We start from the raw sequence: 18,827 nt of genomic DNA on the forward strand, positions 1-18,827 counted from the left end.
TGAATCTGTTGGTTTAGCGCACTTCCCCATGCCACAGGACACAGGGATGAGCCAGGGAAGCAAATCATTATTTGGCCACGGGAAGACGGTCTCCAGGCCCTGACGGACTGGTACAGCGGTTGATGTCGTCACGCAGTATTTATTTAGGTAGTTGATGCCCCCTGAGATCTTGAAGTGAACTAGGCTTACAGGCTCCTGTTCTCACCGTACATGCAGATGAAGACCTACCTATTTTGCAAGACGTATTTGAGAAAATCAGAGAGCGGAGGAGTTCATACCTAGACATCAAACCAATGACATTCTCACTTGGCACTAACTCTAGCATAAATACATCCAGGTATTGAGAAGGATGTCTGTCCGCCGCCTTTGATGAGCTGACTTGGACTAACTACGATTTAGGGACTTCCGAGAATCTGGCTGATGGACTGGTATGACGATACGCTACAAAGCATGATCGGCTTAATATAATGAACTTGACAGAAAGCCTGCTAGGAAGAATAAAACGCTGCTAAATCTAAGGTGATCAAGTCTTTCTCGCGGCTCGACCAACATCGACGCATTAAGATACACCATGTCTCCAACCTACAAAGGCCATATTACGACCAACCCAGACCATTTTATTTCGCTGCCCCAGTAAATTAACCATAGGCTGTCGTAGGATCCACGAGGGTGACAGTGATATCGGTGTTTGTATCCACCTCGATGGAACAAGACGATCTTGTCCAAGAAGGCTCTGCTTTACAGATGTTATAACAACTTTCTCATATCAGCTCCTTAACTCCTCAGAATCTCGCAACTCAGATAACTTGCCCTCCATACTTCTGCCCGCAGGGATCAACATAGTCCTTGCAGATCGTAATCGGTTGGTAACTACTAGTGCTCGTAGCAGTCGTCGTAGGTGCCGGTAGTGTGGTCTGTGGTGTACTCGATGTAGTACACGGGGGAGTGGTATAATTTAACGGTCGACAGTCGGGAATGCATCTATAACATGTAAGCCCTAGCAAACGATGATCCTAGACGAGCCAAGACTCACGTTCCCCATCGAATTCCGCAGTCATTGACGCCATCGAGACAGATCGTGCGGGTTGAACAATCATCCGATATCGTTGTTGGGCTTGAATAAGACAAGTCCAGGAGAGCAAAGGTAACAAGACCTAGCATGGTGTCTAGTTACCTTCTCGGCGAGCGGTGAGCGCGATATCTAGGGTAGGCTTTCTCCGTCCGGGGAATCCGGGCAAGTGGGTGGAGGAGGGCAACATAAGAATTGATATAGGGCTTGGTCTGAACTGATTCACTGTCTCATTCAGACTAGCAGACTCGTAGAATGACTGGCTATAGGACCACATCACTCCTTCACGTCTCTTATTAGGACCATTGAAGATGACCACGTCGCACGCTGACGTCAGTTGCAATACAGAGTCGATTCACACGGATGACACGGAATAGCATCAGTGGCGATTCTCGTCTAGTTACTCGGGCAGGATTCGGGCCTTGGAGTTAACTCGATTATTGCCAAATAGTAGCACAAATGCCTTATTTTCTGACTCCGTGTTGGGACATCGTTGGTGGCGGTTCGCAAAGAAAAGTCTGTCTGGTATAAAATAAGATGAAACGGGAACAGGAACAGGAACAGGAACAATGTAAACATAGTAAATTTTTACTATCCCCTTAACAGAACAATGTATCGCAACTCCATCCATGCTTATACATAAGAGCCCGCTCGGTGGGAGCGCGTCGGGGCACAGAAAAGTCTCTCCAAGCTCTTTTACTCACCACACATCTGCTACCTCAAATACACCTTATCAAACCCCCCCTCCCCCCCCCCTTCAACATCCTGGAACCGTCTACGAGCCAAGAGCCATCTGCTTCTTGATCTCGGCAATGGCCTTACCAGGATTCAGACCCTTGGGGCAGGCGCGCGTGCAGTTGAGGATGGTGTGGCAACGGTACAGGCTCATCGAGTTCTCGAGGTTGGTCTTGCGCTCGGCGGTGCGCTCGTCACGCGAGTCGGCCAGCCAGCGGTAGGACTGGAGCAGGATGGCGGGGCCGAGGTACTCTTCCGAGTTCCACCAGTACGACGGGCACGAGGTCGAGCAGCAGGCGCAGAGAATGCACTCGTAGAGGCCGTCGAGCTTCTTGCGGTCCTCCTTGCTCTGGCGGTACTCCTTGCCCTACATGGTGTCAGTGATAGGTCCGTGCAACGCTGGTGTACAGGAGACATACGTCAGGGGAGGGCGTGTCGCGCTGGAGGTAGGGCTTGATGGACTTGTATTGCTTGTAGAAATGCGTCAGGTCAGGGACGAGGTCCTTGACGACGTAGGTGTGAGGCAGGGGGTAGAGCTTGACGTCGTCGTTGGACTCGGCGGGGATGCGGCCTAAACGAGTCAGCAAACAGTTTCGCTACAGCACAAGGCTTCAACCCATCACATACACAGGCAAGCCAGGGTGTTCTGGCCGTTGATGTTCATGGCACAGCTACCGCAGATACCCTCACGGCAACTCCTCCGGAAGGTCAGGGTCGGGTCGAGCTCGTTCTTGATGCGGATGATGGCATCCAGAACCATAGGTCCCGTCTTGTTGAGATCCAGAGTATAGGTCTGCATGTGCGGCTTCTCGGTAGGCTTGTCGGGGTTCCAGCGGTAGATCTGGAACTTCTTCATCCTGGGCTGGGTCTCGGTCTGGGCGGGAGCCTCGCTGACGGAAGCCATGGAACGCGTGAAGACGGCGCCGGCGGGGCGGAACGTCGCCCTCGCGGCGGCAGAGGCCCCGAGGATGCGGGTGGACGAAGAGCGGAGAGCAGACATGGCGATGGCGGTTTATTGCGCACAAGTTGCGGTTGTGATGGAGTGGTCGCTTGAGAAACGGCCTCGGCAGGTGCGGACTTTATCCGGCAGAAGCGTTATGGCTAAGGCAGCCTTCTGGGAGGTTCAATTGAAGACGAGGAAACCGCCTCAGGAACGCCAACGATGATTATTCAAAGTGGCGTCGTTCGTTTGTCGGCGAGATGTCGTATCGTCATGAATTTCTAGAGGAACAAGATGCGGCCAAACAGCTGGCGTCCATCCTCGGCTAAGGTTGGCCTGGTTCGCCAAGGGAGGAGCCATTTTGACCAATCAGGTGCAGTTCATTGTCAATTCGGCACGGAAGGAGAATTTCGGAACAGCACTCGTTGCATCTTGTGACAACCGGCAGAATCACGGCTAACAATTATTTACAGCCGTTTCTATCCCCACATTTTGGATCGGGATTGCGACCATTTTGCCATGCCAATCATGCACCCAGCCGATGCCATGCGAGCCGGTCCAAGCTTCCGGGAAATCCAAGGTCGTGGAACTCGTGGCACAAGATTTGGACTTTCAACAAACCGCCAAGTGGCATAATATTTCGCTTTGGACCTCCAACAATTTAAGCCTTGAGTGTCAACGTTCTTTATTTATCCTGTCTCTCTTTCCAGCTTACCTTGCATACGACCTGGCCTCATCATGCCACGACTACGACTCTAGATTTGATCGACAGCACAAAGAAACGCGCAGGCGCATCACCATCGGCTTCAACACCAGATCCCCCAACCTACCATCATCATGGTTGGCTTTCGTCACATTTCATCCTCCAAGACATCTCGTATGATTGGCCTATGTAAGTTTCTGTATGTCGCCCACCGTGCGGCCAGATACTTATCGACTTCCCAGTCTCCAGCACCCCTCTGAACCATAAAAGATGGTCTCCGATATATCCGTCCCCGATCCGCATACTAAACCCTCACCCCCGCTGGTACTCGACCACGAAAACCGCCAACAAATTCCTCTACCAGATCGCCGCGTCGTTTGTTGCGAAAGATTATCCATACGACCCTTCACACCACGTCTACCACTTTAATCCCAACCACCGCCAGATCGAACCCCCGCTCTGCTTCGACCAAACCCTCCGCGTCGAGTCCGGGCAGGATGCCTTCTTTGTCAGCTGCACCAAGACCCCTGGAGCTGTCGCCTTCGGAGTGGCAGACGGTGTCGGCGGATGGGTGGACTCGGGGGTTGATCCTGCTGACTTCTCCCACGGCCTCTGCGGCTATATGGCGCGGGCAGCTCGAGTGACACAGACCGAGAACACACAGCATCGGTTAACTGCGCGGCAGCTCATGCAGAAGGGATACGATGGCATCTGCCATGATGGGCGCGTGCGAGCTGGCGGCAGCACCGCCTGTGTCGCCATTGCCGAGCCTGACGGTACGCTAGACGTAGCCAACCTAGGCGACTCGGGGTTCTTGCAGCTCCGCCTCAATGCTGTGCATGCCCACTCGGAGCCTCAGACCCACGCCTTCAACACCCCCTTCCAGCTCAGCCTCGTCCCACCCAGCCTGGCCGCGAGGATGGCGACCTATGGCGGCACCCAGCTCAGTGACCTGCCCCGTGACGCCGACGTCACGCAGCATGATTTGCGCAACGGTGATGTCCTCTTGTTTGCGACGGATGGTGTCTTCGACAATCTCTTTCATCAAGAAATCCTGCGCATCGCTAGCCAGGTCATGCTTTCGACTGGCGCGTGGGTGGGCTCGGACGAGGGCGGTGTCCGCGTTGCCGATGGGTTCGAGACATTCACGGAGCCCACGGCCGACCGAGCAGGCAATCCTGTGACGCTACAGAGCATGCTGGCGACGCAGATTGTCGGGGCCGCTAAGAAGGCAAGCGTCAATACGCGCGTCGATGGCCCGTTTGCCAAGGAGGTGCAGAAATACTTCCCCCACGAGAACTGGAGGGGAGGCAAGGTCGACGACATCTGCGTCGTGGTAGCCGTTGTTTGTGAGGGGCAGGCCGTTCCCAAGAGCAAATTATAATCAGCGCACGGAATGATCATCAGCGATAGAACCAGGCATAGATTACGGGGAACGCAAGTGTTTGGCGGACATGCTTTCGGAGTCGGTATAGACGGGCTGGTATACAGGACAGGTTCTCGGTTTGCGAAAAGGCCTAATCTACTAGGGTAGTACTTTAGTGCTTTATAATAATCTGGCTAACTAGTTACTGCTTCTTTTGCCATTACTGTACTTGCATGGTATTTTCCAGTGAAACATTTGGTGCATTTTACTCGAGCCCCTTCGCAGGTTAGATCTAGCTTTGGACGGTTGACCTGTGTACCGGATTCATAACATCTTGGATGGATATAGCATGAGTTATGATTCACTTAAAGTATTTCTTTTTTTGAAGAAGGAACAAGTGTTGAAACCCCCCAAAAACCCCCAGCACAATGCAACGAGTTCTATGCGACGGTGTAGGGTACGTGGGGGACCATATCAATGATTCATACAGATGATGTCATGGACAATCGACCAACACTTTCGCTTCATTCTCAGATCTTGGTATGTTTTGAGGATGGAGCACAAAATAACATTTTACGTACCATGGCAGAGATTTATGCGGTGAGAAGCTGAGGCTCCTCATGAACCCAAAGCATGTCGATGACCCTTAACAGGCTGGGGCGGTAGCCGCCTTTACCGTCGATCTCCTTGTCTATCCGCTAGACACACTCAAGACAAGATACCAGAGCCAGGACTTTATCAAACCTGACCCAAAAGGCCCTGTCATCAAGCCCTTTGCCCTACGTGGGCTGTACCAGGGCGTCGGCAGTGTGATACTCGCAACACTCCCCGCAGGTGTGTTCACGATTGTCGGAGCTCAACTCATCAGACTACGTGCTGACTATATAATACTCACAGCTGGGCTTTTCTTCTCGACGTATGAGAGCACAAAGGACATCTTCTCACGGACCCTGGCCTTGCCGGATCCCCTGATCCACTCATCCGCCTCGGGTATCGCAGAGATGACATCGTGTCTCGTGCTAGCCCCCGCCGAGGTTGTCAAGCAGAACGCGCAGATGATACGCGACGCCGCGGGGGAAAAGCACGTCCGGGGCTCGACGTCACTTCAGGCCCTGCGCCAACTCGGCGGGTCCGGGGCGCCCAAGAGGCTGTTCACGGGCTACACAGCGCTCGTGGCGCGCAACCTGCCCTTCACGGCACTGCAGTTCCCCATGTTTGAGCACATGCGCGCGACGCTGTGGGAGAGACGGGGCGGCGAGCCCGACGTGGATGACAAGAGCCTCCTGGAGACGGGGCTGATCTGCGGGGGCAGTGCGGGCAGCGCGGGTGCGCTGGCGGCGTTTATCACGACCCCGAGCGATGTTGTCAAGACGCGGATGATGCTGTCTGCTGGGAAAGCTGCGGGTGAGCCTCTCAGCGACGAGGACAAGAGGCGGAGGAAAGGTGCTTGGACGGTGACGAAGACGGTGTATCAGGAGCGGGGGGTCAGGGGATTCTTCCGCGGTGGGCTGTTCAGATCTGCATGGACGGCGCTGGGGAGCGGTCTGTACCTGGGGACATACGACACGGCCAAGGTGTGGTTGAAGCGGCGGAAGCCTGACATGGACGACTCGGTGGAGTTATAGCAACGACCACGACTTGGTGTGCAATCAAATTGGGCATAGCGCCCTCGCCGCTGTTGCCCAAGCGCAGCTCAGCCAAAGCTCAGGTACCGCTCAGCCAGGTGACCGCGCGGGGATTTTATGCAGTCTTTTATGCAAAATCCAGTTCCGCGAAAACAAGCCAGATAACAATACCGTTTCCTCCTCCCTGTTCCTGTGTCTGTTGAAGTGCCATCTATGTAATTTCAATCTGGATCTCCGCCACTTGAATTGAGGGCATCATGGACTGAATTGAAGTGATTAAAGTGACTTCGATTGAATATGTATCAGCCTTCTAGCCCCCTAAACACCCAATTGCCCCCCAAGCTCGTCAACCACTCTAGGCTGTGTCTGCTCGGCCGAGCAGTCCAAGAATTGGCAGACAATCTAGCCAGCGGTAATCCAGGCATGGCGGACCATACAGCGAAGCCCAATAGCGCGTCCAAGAATGGGCAGACTGGAGCTGCGGCGTCATTGTCTGGATTGTCGTTGTGGCCTGCCGATGTGCAGATCACTACCGTCTGACTTGTTGCTGGTAGCTAGCTTCACACGGACTACCACCGTCTGCCGATGATGCATCGACTGTTTTGCCTGTTACTTCACGTCTCGCAGTCAGAACCGACGCCGAGCTTGACGACGACCGCGGCCTCCTGCTGTGTTTGTGCTCCTCAAGCCGCAAGGCGCATACGGATATTGAAGTCTAACACCCTGCGACCTGTCCCTCACACGCCAAGTCTCGTAATTCTTCACAAGAGGTCGTTGCCGCCGTCGTGCACCGAATCTACACGTGTCGTGCACCACGCCTACGCAGATGACTGGCACTCCAGAGTACAATACTCAAACCTTCATTGCTACTGAACTACGGCATTACTGACCGGTCTCCGTCTTTGCTGCGTCATCTATATGCTTCATTGTTCCCTCACCCGCCGGCGCCTTCCGTACTGGCAGCGATGACTGTGCCCCTCGTAAGTTGAGACGGGACGACCGGAGGCGCAAATAGCCACTCTTTGCTACCTCCTTCACCTTGTGCCGGACGCTGGACTTGTGCTGGACCTTGGACTCGCGCTGGACCTTGGACCACTAGTCTGTATCCGTATCTGTCTCCGTAGGGTTGGTCACGGGCTTGGCATATTGCATCATTGATGGTGGCGGGTTGATGTCCAAGTCATCCGCGACCTCACCAGCGCCTGAGAGGGCCGCCATCTGTATGGCAAGCCATTGCGCTTCGATGACGGCCTGTGTCTTGTCAAGGTCGTCCGCCTGGACCTTTAATATGAAGATCCGGCCTGACTGAACCAGATGGCCACTCTGGTCCCGTACTGTAGCGGTTGAGGCCGAGACGGCAGTGGGCAGGCGAGATACCGCGTTCGGCTCCCGGATGATCCTGACCATAGCCTGGCGTATCAGTCCCGTCGCGTCTTCGTCGTCGAGATTGATGAGCCTCTTAGCGTCGTTGGGCTTCTGTTCCTTGGGCACGGGCAGACACTTAGGCAGGTCATGGCGTCGCAGCTTATCCACAAGCCGGCTAGGTAGCCAGTGCCATTGGACTTTGACGGTCGTGAGACCAGCTTCGTCGCGTGGGGTCTGCTCACCTATCCACTTCAGCCCAAAATATGCCTTGCCCCAATGGTTATGGATATCCTTCCTCATTGGGATCATGTTCCAGGCCCTATCCGAGGCTGCAAGCTCCCCGTCAATAGGGACGATCAACTTCAGAAGCTTGCTCCTCAAGTCCCCGCCGAATGCCATCAAGGAGTTCATAAGAATTCGTCGGGTTCTGTCAACGCCGTCTTGGGTCTTGGTGGGGACGAATGGCCATATATGGCACACCTCTGGGTCGGGCGACTGGGTGATGACACACATGCTACCTTCTCGGTCCCGTGCCTATTAGAAGTGTTAGACCAAATCTTGAAAGTGCCTTTAGTCTTCTGTCTTACCACATCCTTGTCCCGACTACGTCCCTTTGGGCTGGGCTGCCATGATGGGTCGCCGTCATCATCACTATCTTCACCTCCACCATCACCGGTGTCGTCGTTGTTACCTGTGCCCGATTTCCTCTTCTTACCTTGAGAGGACTTTACGGCGCCCATAATCCCTTTGGTTTTTGCTCCCTCGTTCGGCTGGTTCAGGAATTTGCCTTGCAGGACTGTTCCAGTGATATTAGCATACAACTTTCGTCCAGAGCAAACGGAGTTGGGTGCATACAACACGCCATGAGGGCCTCGCTATGAGTTATCTGGCGATGGATCGCCATACCCTCGCTGTCCCTGACGAAACTTTTCAGGTCGCCCAGAGGGGCGATCATAAATACTGCGAATTGCATCGAGTTTAGGTGGAATGACCGGAGCTGCTCTCGGGCCTCGTCATTGTTCATCTGCTCGCTGTCTTCACGGATCTTCTTCAGAGCCTCCTTGGCTGTGGCGATCCTCCTTTCGATCTCTGCTTCGATCTGTTCGGGGGTCAAGGAGTGCGGCTGTCGAATCTCATACCGCGCGCGAAGGAATTCGAGCCCTGCCTGGATGGCTTCTCTTGTGGTCTGGCCAGAGGAGAGGAAATTCTCAACCTCTTGCTCGTACTCCATCGTCTGGTCAGACCCAGTGGAGGGCTGCCATGGAACGACCATGATGGAACAGGTGCAGGCGCGATGAAGAGACGGGCGAGATGAAAGGGGCGAGTGTGATGAAGGGTTTGAAACACCAGGTTGGCGGGTGAGAGAATTTCAACTTAGTTGGGTTGCTGTGGTGCAGGGCTGAGAGAAAGTTGAAGACTCGGTAATCAATACCTATCACGTGGTGAATTAGGCAGACTAAAGCCTCGCCACTTCTCGATAGCTAGCCTCAATAAATTCAATCAACATATCACATCTTGAGTGTTCCACATATGCATTGTCATTATGCGCCTCCGCGAGACTACAGCTACTTCGAACACAAGTAACTGCTTAATTGCCCATGACGGACTCCCTTACTGTCTTCTACAATCCCTTCCTAACACGGACTTCCCTTGGTTCGATTGTGTCACGACGCCTCTTAGTACTTTTCTTTTTTGGTACCACAAGCTAGCCCACTACCCAGGGACCGTTTCCCATACTTCAAATGCCTGTTAAAACAGCGACAGATTCCACTCAATGCGGTGACCTTAGCTGCGGGTTTCTTTTTATAAATTCATCATACTTCTTAAATGTCAGAGACCTCGAAGCTACGGCGAGGGGTACACGTGACCACCACAGGCCTATAAGGCTAGAATCTACCCCTCAGGGTTGAGAACTTGGATCCTAGACCTTCAGAGATAAATACAGTCATCGTGTGTGCCTCATACAAGTGATCCAGTTGCTACCTCACTACTATTATCAAGCGAGGCTATTGTGACAGCCTCTTCACCTTCCTCAACCCAACCCAGTTCCTGACATTAAACGAGCTCGTCCTTATTATCGTAATTTCGTATTTATATTTTTATTTTTTTTGGTCTGTTACGAGGCCTATCTAGCTATAGCCGCCGCGTCTATTTTGCAGACCTTTTTCTTTCTTTTTTTTTTTTTTTTTTTTTTTAAAAAAAAAAAAAAAAGCTTTCTGTTTGCCGTTCCATGTAATAAGGACGACCTCTATTTCGTCCTCTCAACTTTCAAATGTTTACCGCCGTGATGGACTTAGACAATCTTCTTCAGACTAAGTCCACCGGTAACGACTCTTGCGACTGTAATCATCAAGGGGGCGACTCGCGGTGGGCTGGTATTGAGGAGAGCCGCACATAAAGAAAGAGAAGTGAGGGGCCACCATTTTAAGCTCGTGGCCTAGAGAGCCAGAACGAGCCTTCTCGTCCCCAGAAACGGAACTCTGGAGTGCCTAGGCACTTGGTGGGGCCATCTTCAAGGTAGCAGGGGTTGGTTGCCCCCCTCCATAGCGGCCAAATGTATAAGGTACCTCTGTGCCACCAAATGCCCCTCACTGTCACGACCACCAAATTTGGCGTCACGGATAGCGATTTCTCGACTTATGGAGTAGATTTTATTCAGATGTGGGCTTTCACTTATCGCAACACCGAGATCTCGTATTTACATATAGCCTTTGTATTCCGTACGAGATCAAACCAAGGGCTAATAATCTCTGGATCTTTATATTTAGCTCTCTGATAGTCGTATCTACGAGACTAACGCGTACGGAGCTAGGACGCTAGACGGCTGTCGATCTCAGATAGACATAGAATGCTAGGTACCATGCGGTCTAAGAGATATCTATGATATGATCTATTGTACTTGTAGGACGCAAAAATCAACTTAACCGCCGTAATGTCACTGCACACTTGTTGGCGACCGCCTGAACTTGGTTAGTCTGCCATGAAAATGGCGAGAAGCGTGATATGGAACATGACGCCTCACGCCCCGGCCTCGCCGATACGTGCCACTCCATCAGTCAGTATCCGTCGGAGCTGTTCACGGAGAAGTCGCAGTAGCTCGGGATGGTCACTGTCTCACTGAACATAACTCTACAACCTTGGCTCCGGACCCGTAGAACAATCGATGCTTTCCCCCTGGCTATTGGCCACGACAGGAATTTGGACTTGGTCGTCACGGACTCACCTCTTAGTCTAATTGGCTTATAGAAGCCTGCCGTTGCTGATGGCTATGCCCCAATCTCCGTTGGGCTGATGCATACTTCTTTCCGTCATTAATATCTCAATAAGCTTGCTGGGAGTTTTCAATTTATTTGTGTTTGAATCGCCCCTACCCGAATAACAAGCAGTATGGCTAACCCCCTCGGCATTATTAGCGTTATCGGCGTCGCAGGCCAGATCATCAAGATCGGCGTCAACTTCGGACTGGACTAGAAGGATGCGCCGGAAGACGCCAGAAGCTTCCAGGCTGAGCTTCAAGCTCTGAAAACTATCCTATCTGAGACAAACACAAACATCTTCCTCAATCAAGACTTCGTAGACGCTTTCCACGGTCGGCATTCTACGCTGCTTTCGCAGCTTGGGCCTGCAGCCCAGGACACAGATACCCGGGCGATGGTATCAGCCTATCGAGTCGGTCTAGAAAGTCTCCTTGAAGACTTGAAGAAGCGTGCCCAGGGCCATCGAGTTGGATAGGAGCGGCTGAAAGGAGCTTTTCGTACCGGGAAGACACGGGAGGCGGTGGAGAATCTTCACCGGCAATGCCTAGCCCTAAATAACTTGGTGGCGATCGATGCAGTCGTGCTGGCAGCAAGCATTCACCAGGAAGTAAAAAAAAGGCAGGGAACAGCAGCAGCAAATGCACCACACTCTGAATCATTTACGCGACCGCTATGACAGCCGAGAAGCGTTTAACGAACAATATACAATCCTCAACTAGCTTACAGCTTCTGATTACGCTCCTCATCAGAACGATTTCTTCAGTCGTCGGCAAGCAGGTACCGGCCAATGGCTCTTAGACTCGCCGGAGTTCACAACATAGGTGGAGACCGAGAAGCAGATTCTCTTCTGCCCAGGCATTCCCGGAGCTGGAAAGACGATCCTCACGTCGGCGAATATCATCACCATTAACTTGGACTGGCTTCATGGCTAACTGAAATCAGCGATTTCCCACGATGGAACTAGAAAGGAAGGTATAAATAGGCCCACTGTAAACTACTGTATAGGCTGGTATATGGAGTTCATGTTCACCGTCCAGTTCTTTGCAGATAATTGGTGTTAAACGTCAGGTGCCCTACTCAAGGGTAGCCTGCCGCCCCACATCGCCCTACAAGATATCTAGCTTCGGTGGGCAGGACCTAGTCCTGCTACACCTACACACACACGGACATGATAGCTCAATAGATTGATTGAGCCAACCTCTCTTCCGTTCCACAATTGGAGTTACCTATGTATAGTACAGTATCTGAAAGATTCAAATAATGGGTATGTAGTTATTGGCTTTTATTACTTGGCGCAGCTACTCGCATGTTTTCACGGCCTCAGGGCACATTTCTATGTCGCCGCCTCTTACGAACCCGATGGCTGGCTGGCTCGTACCGTCTGGCCTGCCTCTCTTCTTCATCATCACTAGATACACCATCTTCAGTTTCAGTTTCTTCAAGAGCTTCGCCAAGCGTTTTCGGCGCGTCGTAGGATATAAAGGGCCTGGTGGCAGATCTGCCGCTACAGCCAAAAGTCTGCCCGGCTGCTAACCCACCGACGGTAACAGCTGCCGGCGGACCTCCAACAGCACCAGCAATAATAGTTGCACCAGCGCCGAATATTATCTTGCCAAAACTGGCCACTCTTGCTCGTCCTCGCGAGGGAGATCTGTCAGGTTTCCTACCTCACAAAGCCGGAGGCGCTAGCTCGGTTTTAGAAGGTTGAGCTAGACATACGGTTTTGAGTTGTGGATATGGCCATGGATGGTCATAGGCAGCAGCTTCTCCGGAATAGCCAACGACTCTCCGATAAGCATGGGACGATATTCAGGGATGAGCAAGTGAATATGGATTTTCTTGCCCTCCTTAGCCCTATTCTCTCTGATGAATCTCATCCATATAACCAGGGCATTCAGATTCTCTGACATACCCAGGAACTGCTGCGGGAGCGGCCGTTCCTGAGTCCTACGGAAGAACGAAGGACTCCAGTCAGTATCCGGGTGGTAGAGGAAGAAAACGTGACTTCGATGTTTGGTGGGCTATTTCATGCTCGTCTGCTTAATGATGAAGTCGTGCACTTGCTCCGCGAATCTTTTGGGAGCGGTGAGCCCCGTGTGCGCTTCAGCCGCGTTAGCTAATCGAGCGTCAATGTCTTCCAAGGCCACCTGAGCCCAGTTGCCCTACGAAACCTCGAGGAAGTAGGCCGCAACGTCCAATCCTAAGAGGAAGAGGTTCTGGTGTTCGACAATCTTCCTATGGCTAACGTGTTTAGTGATGGAATTCGCGCATGCACGGACCACAGATCCGGTCTCTCCTATCTCCTTCCGCAGCACTTTTCCGTTTTGATGCCTCGTGTAAGAGTCCAGGGCTCCCGGTAAGAAAGCTAAGCCTATGTCTAACCATTCGATGCCTTCTCTGCCTTTGCTCTGGCTCTGGTTCTGACCCATGGTTCTAACCTGACTCTCTCGAAGCTTGGGATGTCTCCGGGAGACCAACACTGGCAGTCGTGGGGACCGGCCTAGGAACTGATGATTAGACGAAAACATCGATATGTGATCGTGTGATAACGGCGAACCAAAACTCACTAGTCCTCGTATTACACGGGGCAGTAAAAATAGCGTTCGGTCCGGGGAAGGAATAATAAGCATGGATTCCAAGGATGTGGTAACTGCGCAAAATAGCAGCAGCTTTCAGACTGCCAAAGAGTGGGATTGTGGCGGTTCGGTCCGCTACCGACGAAAGTGAAGAGCAAGGAGGAGTAAGGAGGTGTTCCTTCCGCTTTAGCGAGTCACTCTTCAACCCCTGCCTCACCTCACCCCTGCGTCGCTCTTGATGCTGAAACATGTGGTTACTTGGGCATCAAAAAGAGGGGGATCTTAAGTTGAGATCAACATCAATCACGAATTCGGTAGAAGTCAAATCCCACGTCGTGCATAGTGGCAAGGTGACTGTGAGTGTCTCGTTGGAGGAGGAAAGGTGATGAAGGACAAGAGGGCCGGCGCAGCAGGAGCCAGGGAGCGGGTCAAGAACAAGATGTCTCATTTCTACCCATATACTAATAGCTTGCCCGCTTTAGAATGATGTAATTAGATCCTATATCCTTATTCTAAATCTTCGAATGCATGACGCGATACATCATGGTCCTTAGTAGCTGTCCCAGCAACTCCCATGCCCAGGCCAAACCGTCAATCCTCTTTCTGGCTTAGCTCTCCTACGACTTCCGGGGAAATCGTATCAGGCACGTCAATACATATCTGATAGCACTTTCGATGACTCTGGCTTATCCACCAGACGATATTGCGTGGTAAAGATGTCTCCCGGTTTGGTCTAGTCCAGCCAATCTTCTTTAGTGCGCACAGCTGCCTGCCACATCTCTCGCCCTTTCTAAGGTATACTCGGTACAAAAGGGGCCCAGTAGCCAAACCTACTACTATTAAAATCCTTTCCTCTCTGATTTAGATCCCGTGCCTATGCCGCGTCATTGGTCCTATTAAGTTGTAAATTCTCTTCTCCCCATTGCTTAGAGACACTTGTACCATTCACAACATCAACAAGTTGAACCTCATTTTTCGTGTCTAGACAGCTTTGGATGAAGACAGCCAAGGGAGGGTATGGCAAACCCCTTAGGCTCCGTATAATGTTCGATGTCTCGCAAGTTATGTGTATATCCCTTGAAGGAATAAGGATGAAGTGGTAATCCGTGTCTCGGTCCTTAAAACGGCTGTAGGTGTGCACTAAAGACGAGTCCCGGTGAGGCCATGGTTCGACTAAGCAGTATTCGGATGAATATGGCTCGGACTGTAGCAACTTCTTTGTATCATCCACGAGATGCGTTAGAATACAAATTTTCTAGTCCTATGACGAAAGGTTAGAGGTGCTTTACACGCAATATATAGCATATCTTTTGGGGAAAATAAGAGCTATATACTGGTCGGACCCTAGCAGCACCATAAAAGATGAGTGCAGAAATTCCAACGAGATAGCATGGAATATCGTGTTGTTCTAGAATCTGTGTGGCACGGAGAGTGTTATCCGTGCCATGGCCACCGTTGGACGACGTTTTATCATGGCTAAAAGCTACCCTTGCAAGAGTCTATAACATGGATCGAGTACCAGTCCGCAATACCAAGAGCGTCGGTAATATCATCGACGGCGTCGCCGATGAGGTTATTGATCTCATTGACGGCGCTATTGAGTTGGGGGAAGACTGCTATGCATAAGAACACGAACAAAGGGACCCACCACAACAAAGGCCTTATTATGGGCCTTCGTTAGTGGGGCTCAAAGAAGCACTCCGAGGCAGGAGATAGGATCTGAAGCTATCAACACCACAACGTCCGCAACAACAACACGAAGGTTCCGGGGTTTTTGGCGGGTTAGGTTGGGTGTAATATCGCTCGTACAGATGGTAGGTGCATACGATAAGTCGTCGTAGGCCATAACCGCAGCCAGAGGCTGGATTGACCCGAAGGTCGCGGCTCACGGAGCAACAAGGTCAATGTGCAAGAATAGGCAACAAGTGCTTTAATTGGTAATGAAGAAAGGATGATGTGGCATCAATCATCTGTGCGATTGATGCCGGTCTTATATATATACTGAGAAACAGTTCTTGAGACCTTGTGGGTCGGTACCCTCTGTCGTGGTCCTTAGGTTATGTCCTTCTAACCTCGCCAAAAGCAACGAAAGGAGGGCATCCCCAACACAATAACTTTCTATAAATTGACTTATTTATTAGCCTAAGAGTTACAGCGACTTCCTAGGAAGTCGCTGGTGCGGAAAACGAACACCTCGAACAGGCGTAATGCGGAAATCGTATAAGATAAACGGTCGGCTGCGGCAAATCGATCGTTATAAATAGTCGGCTTATTATACAAACTCCTTTTGAGTTATGCAAGTAGCCTTGGTGGGTTCCAATTTTAGAGTACATCTCATTCTGACCCATTGGCTCAGTCGGGGCTCATTCGGAGCTTAGTCTAAAAGCGGCACTGCTTAGGTACCCATGCATTCAACAGACTCGACGATCATATCCATCTCAAGGGTTGTAGTTTGGAGGACGCTAGCTTCTCAGATGGAGTTGCAAAATCAAAGGTCTAAGGTAATCTGATACAAGTCGGTTTTCGAAGATTACTTATTCGTAGACTCGGCCTGAACGGCACTGGAGGGCCGAGAATGACTCCTCTGGGATGCCTGAACTTGTCGCCTTCCTGGAAAGACAATGATCATCTGACCGGCGTCTGTCTTCCATGGGCTGGTGCGTGAGGTTGGGAGCAGATTTTGGTGCTACACGCCATGCAGCTCGAGTTTTGGTGTATTAATAGAATTGGTGGTGGTGGATGCCACACCACAGATGAGGCGGCGCCGCCCCGATTCCCCGGAAATGGTCCCTGGGAGTTGGAGCCTCAGGGGGCCGATACGGTCGCACATTAGGCAAGGTCCGCAAAAGCTGCAATTATGGAAAATCCCCGCATCGTCGCACCGCGAGATATACTTCTATACATCAGAGATATTATCAATTATACGCTATCTCTTACTACGAGGGCTACAATAAGCGTTATTATTATATATATATCTATATATTAAATAGTAGATCATATCTGCCTCTGGCTATTTTTATGTGGGCTGTTGCTGCCTTTGACTACGAGCGCTGCCTTTGACTACGAGCACGGCCTTTGACTGCGAAGCGCTGCCCTTGACTAGGAGTAGCTGCCTTTAACTGTAACGGCTACCATTAACTACGGGGCCTATCTTTGACTATAAGGGCTGCCTCTAATTATATTAAAGCTTTGCTAGGTATTATAAGACGTTTTAAACGCTGTAACGATTATAATATGCCGTGGAAATATATATCGTTGCTATGCAGCGTTTTCCTCAAGTTGAAATTTTTCTGTTATTGCAGCTTTTGCGGACCTTGCCTAATGTGCGACCGTAGGCCGGGCCAGTGGCCTATTATAATGGCCTAATATTAGGGAGTGGCCCACACGTGGTGGAGGGAGGGTGGACGACAAGCCATGCTGGCAGAGTTGCTATAATAGTGTTGTGCTAACGGTAGATGACGATGTACATTATCCATCAACTAACCTTGAGGAATGATGGCGTTAGTCTTTGTATATGCGGTTGTGTTTGATGGCTTAGTCAATGCGCCGTCAAGCACGCAATTGTGGTGCGATATGCTCTAAGGCTGGTGTATCCGAGATTGACTCGTGCACATTTCCATCAAGCAGACACTGCCATCGTACGTAAATGCAAGACAGGGCCAGCGAAGGATGCAATGGAGTAACGGGAAATGGAAAATTTCGGGATGGCAGCTGCGTAATGAGGATCATCGGCTCTCACCGCCTCCTCGTATAAAGAACAGGCCGCAGGAGACAAGGTGTCGAAACAGCAACCCTGGAAGCCATGGAAGCCTTCGAACCCGTCAGACGGCGCCCGGTAGAAGCCTCCTTCGGCTCCTTGCGAATCACCCCGGCGTCAATCGCACGCTACAACTCCTGATTGGCCAATGCTTGCGTGCTTTCGCCCTATTTATCCTGTGCCTCCACTGTCTCTGGAGATCCCCTGTGGGGCGCTTAACTTTGTTCCTCTGCCTCAGATGCGACTTGACTGTCACCGGCTTGGTCTCCCGGCACAACGACTCATAACCCAACAGGAAAAATTTGCGGTGTGGACGGGTTGTATGGTCGGCCCGGCACTGCCTGTCTGATCAAATAGCCACCGTACGTGTAGTACTCGAGTAGTATTGCTGTATTAATAAGAAGCATTCCGGCCTCGGTGTACTTACACCTTCCTGCGTGCTATTGCGTGATTTGGCCCGAGTAAACTGCCCTTCTCTTTGAGCCACCTCGTTGCTCACCCTGTCAGCCTTACATTAGTTATAACCCTCTTTCTTCTCTAGAATATCCCCCTTGATACCCATAGACTTTTGTTTCCTTAAGACTGTATCTGTACCCTCACCCAGCATACATACGGGAGACTGAAAGATTGTCTATACTTCGGAGTCAACAAACATTCATCAAGCAAAGCAGTCGACATGGCGGTTCAAATCGCCGAGGCCGCCCTCCCCGTGGACGTGGCCACCCAAAAGGACAATGTCGAGATTGAGGTTGCCCCCATCAGCGGTAGCAGCACCCCACGGGAAGGGAACTTCATAATTCAGTCGCCCTACACGGAACACCCACACCTCCTCGACCTTGAGATACTGGACCAAGAGAACTCTCTTTTGGCACAAGCGCTGACCGTCCTACGTTCTACCAGAGACGACTATGCCACTGCGCCCTACAATGACTCCTTCAACTGGGACGAGGTCATGGGGGAGTTGAAGCGCCTGGTGAGCGAGTCTGGCAAGGGGTTCAAGGAGACATCCTTCTATGTCGTCGCCTTCCGGTCGCAGATCAAGCCGAGCACTGACTACTCGCATCTCGGCGACCTCGACAAGGATGCACACGCTGAGGCTGTCGCCAGCGGAGGCTTTCTAAAGTGAGTAGTATCCCTCGAGGCAACCCCGTTCGCAAGAAGAATGCATGAGTCTGACAAAACGAAGGTACTGGTTTGGTAACCCCGATTCGGAACTGAGAAACCTGGCAACGTGCCTCTGGAGGTCGAGGGAAGATGCCATTGCTGGTGGACGTGGGCCGGCTCACCGCAAGGCGGCAGGATCGACGCGGGCGCTTTATGCGTACTGGAAGATTGACCAGCACCGGCTCACAGTACGGGACGACGCCGAGAGCTGGGAGATTACCCGATGGGAGTGAATCGGGACCAGGATTGACCATTATTTCTCGGCAGCCA

At 51.6% G+C, this 18,827-nt stretch overlaps 5 protein-coding genes across 5 annotated transcripts; 3 read left to right on the plus strand and 2 right to left on the minus strand.

Annotated features, from left to right (window-relative positions):
- Nucleotides 1-1,844: 1,844 nt before the first annotated feature.
- On the minus strand, nucleotides 1,845-2,804 carry SDH2 (succinate dehydrogenase iron-sulfur protein subunit SDH2; the record flags this gene model as incomplete). Its single annotated transcript, XM_083197773.1, has 3 exons — nucleotides 1,845-2,171; nucleotides 2,224-2,375; nucleotides 2,432-2,804. The coding sequence occupies 3 exons, from the start codon at nucleotides 2,802-2,804 to the stop codon at nucleotides 1,845-1,847; spliced, it is 852 nt and encodes a 283-aa protein (XP_083047241.1).
- A 777-nt stretch (nucleotides 2,805-3,581) lies between these two features.
- PTC7 (type 2C protein phosphatase PTC7) lies at nucleotides 3,582-4,831 on the plus strand (the record flags this gene model as incomplete). Its single annotated transcript, XM_083197774.1, has 2 exons — nucleotides 3,582-3,636; nucleotides 3,690-4,831. The coding sequence occupies 2 exons, from the start codon at nucleotides 3,582-3,584 to the stop codon at nucleotides 4,829-4,831; spliced, it is 1,197 nt and encodes a 398-aa protein (XP_083047242.1).
- Nucleotides 4,832-5,395: 564 nt separating this feature from the next.
- On the plus strand, nucleotides 5,396-6,438 carry ACO1O0_008411 (mitochondrial carrier domain-containing protein; the record flags this gene model as incomplete). Its single annotated transcript, XM_083197775.1, has 3 exons — nucleotides 5,396-5,413; nucleotides 5,467-5,647; nucleotides 5,711-6,438. 3 exons carry the CDS (start codon nucleotides 5,396-5,398, stop codon nucleotides 6,436-6,438), a joined length of 927 nt encoding a protein of 308 aa, XP_083047243.1.
- A 1,095-nt stretch (nucleotides 6,439-7,533) lies between these two features.
- Nucleotides 7,534-9,076, minus strand: ACO1O0_008412 (uncharacterized protein; the record flags this gene model as incomplete). The annotated part of the gene is made up of 3 exons (XM_083197776.1): nucleotides 7,534-8,337; nucleotides 8,391-8,599; nucleotides 8,710-9,076. 3 exons carry the CDS (start codon nucleotides 9,074-9,076, stop codon nucleotides 7,534-7,536), a joined length of 1,380 nt encoding a protein of 459 aa, XP_083047244.1.
- An 8,993-nt stretch (nucleotides 9,077-18,069) lies between these two features.
- Nucleotides 18,070-18,790, plus strand: ACO1O0_008413 (uncharacterized protein; the record flags this gene model as incomplete). The annotated part of the gene is made up of 2 exons (XM_083197777.1): nucleotides 18,070-18,515; nucleotides 18,580-18,790. The coding sequence occupies 2 exons, from the start codon at nucleotides 18,070-18,072 to the stop codon at nucleotides 18,788-18,790; spliced, it is 657 nt and encodes a 218-aa protein (XP_083047245.1).
- Between the last annotated feature and the right edge of the window lie 37 nt (nucleotides 18,791-18,827).

Source organism: Amphichorda felina (assembly GCF_050947745.1).
Source record: "Amphichorda felina strain 45539 chromosome Unknown scaffold_8, whole genome shotgun sequence".
Lineage (NCBI taxonomy): Eukaryota > Fungi > Ascomycota > Sordariomycetes > Hypocreales > Bionectriaceae > Amphichorda > Amphichorda felina.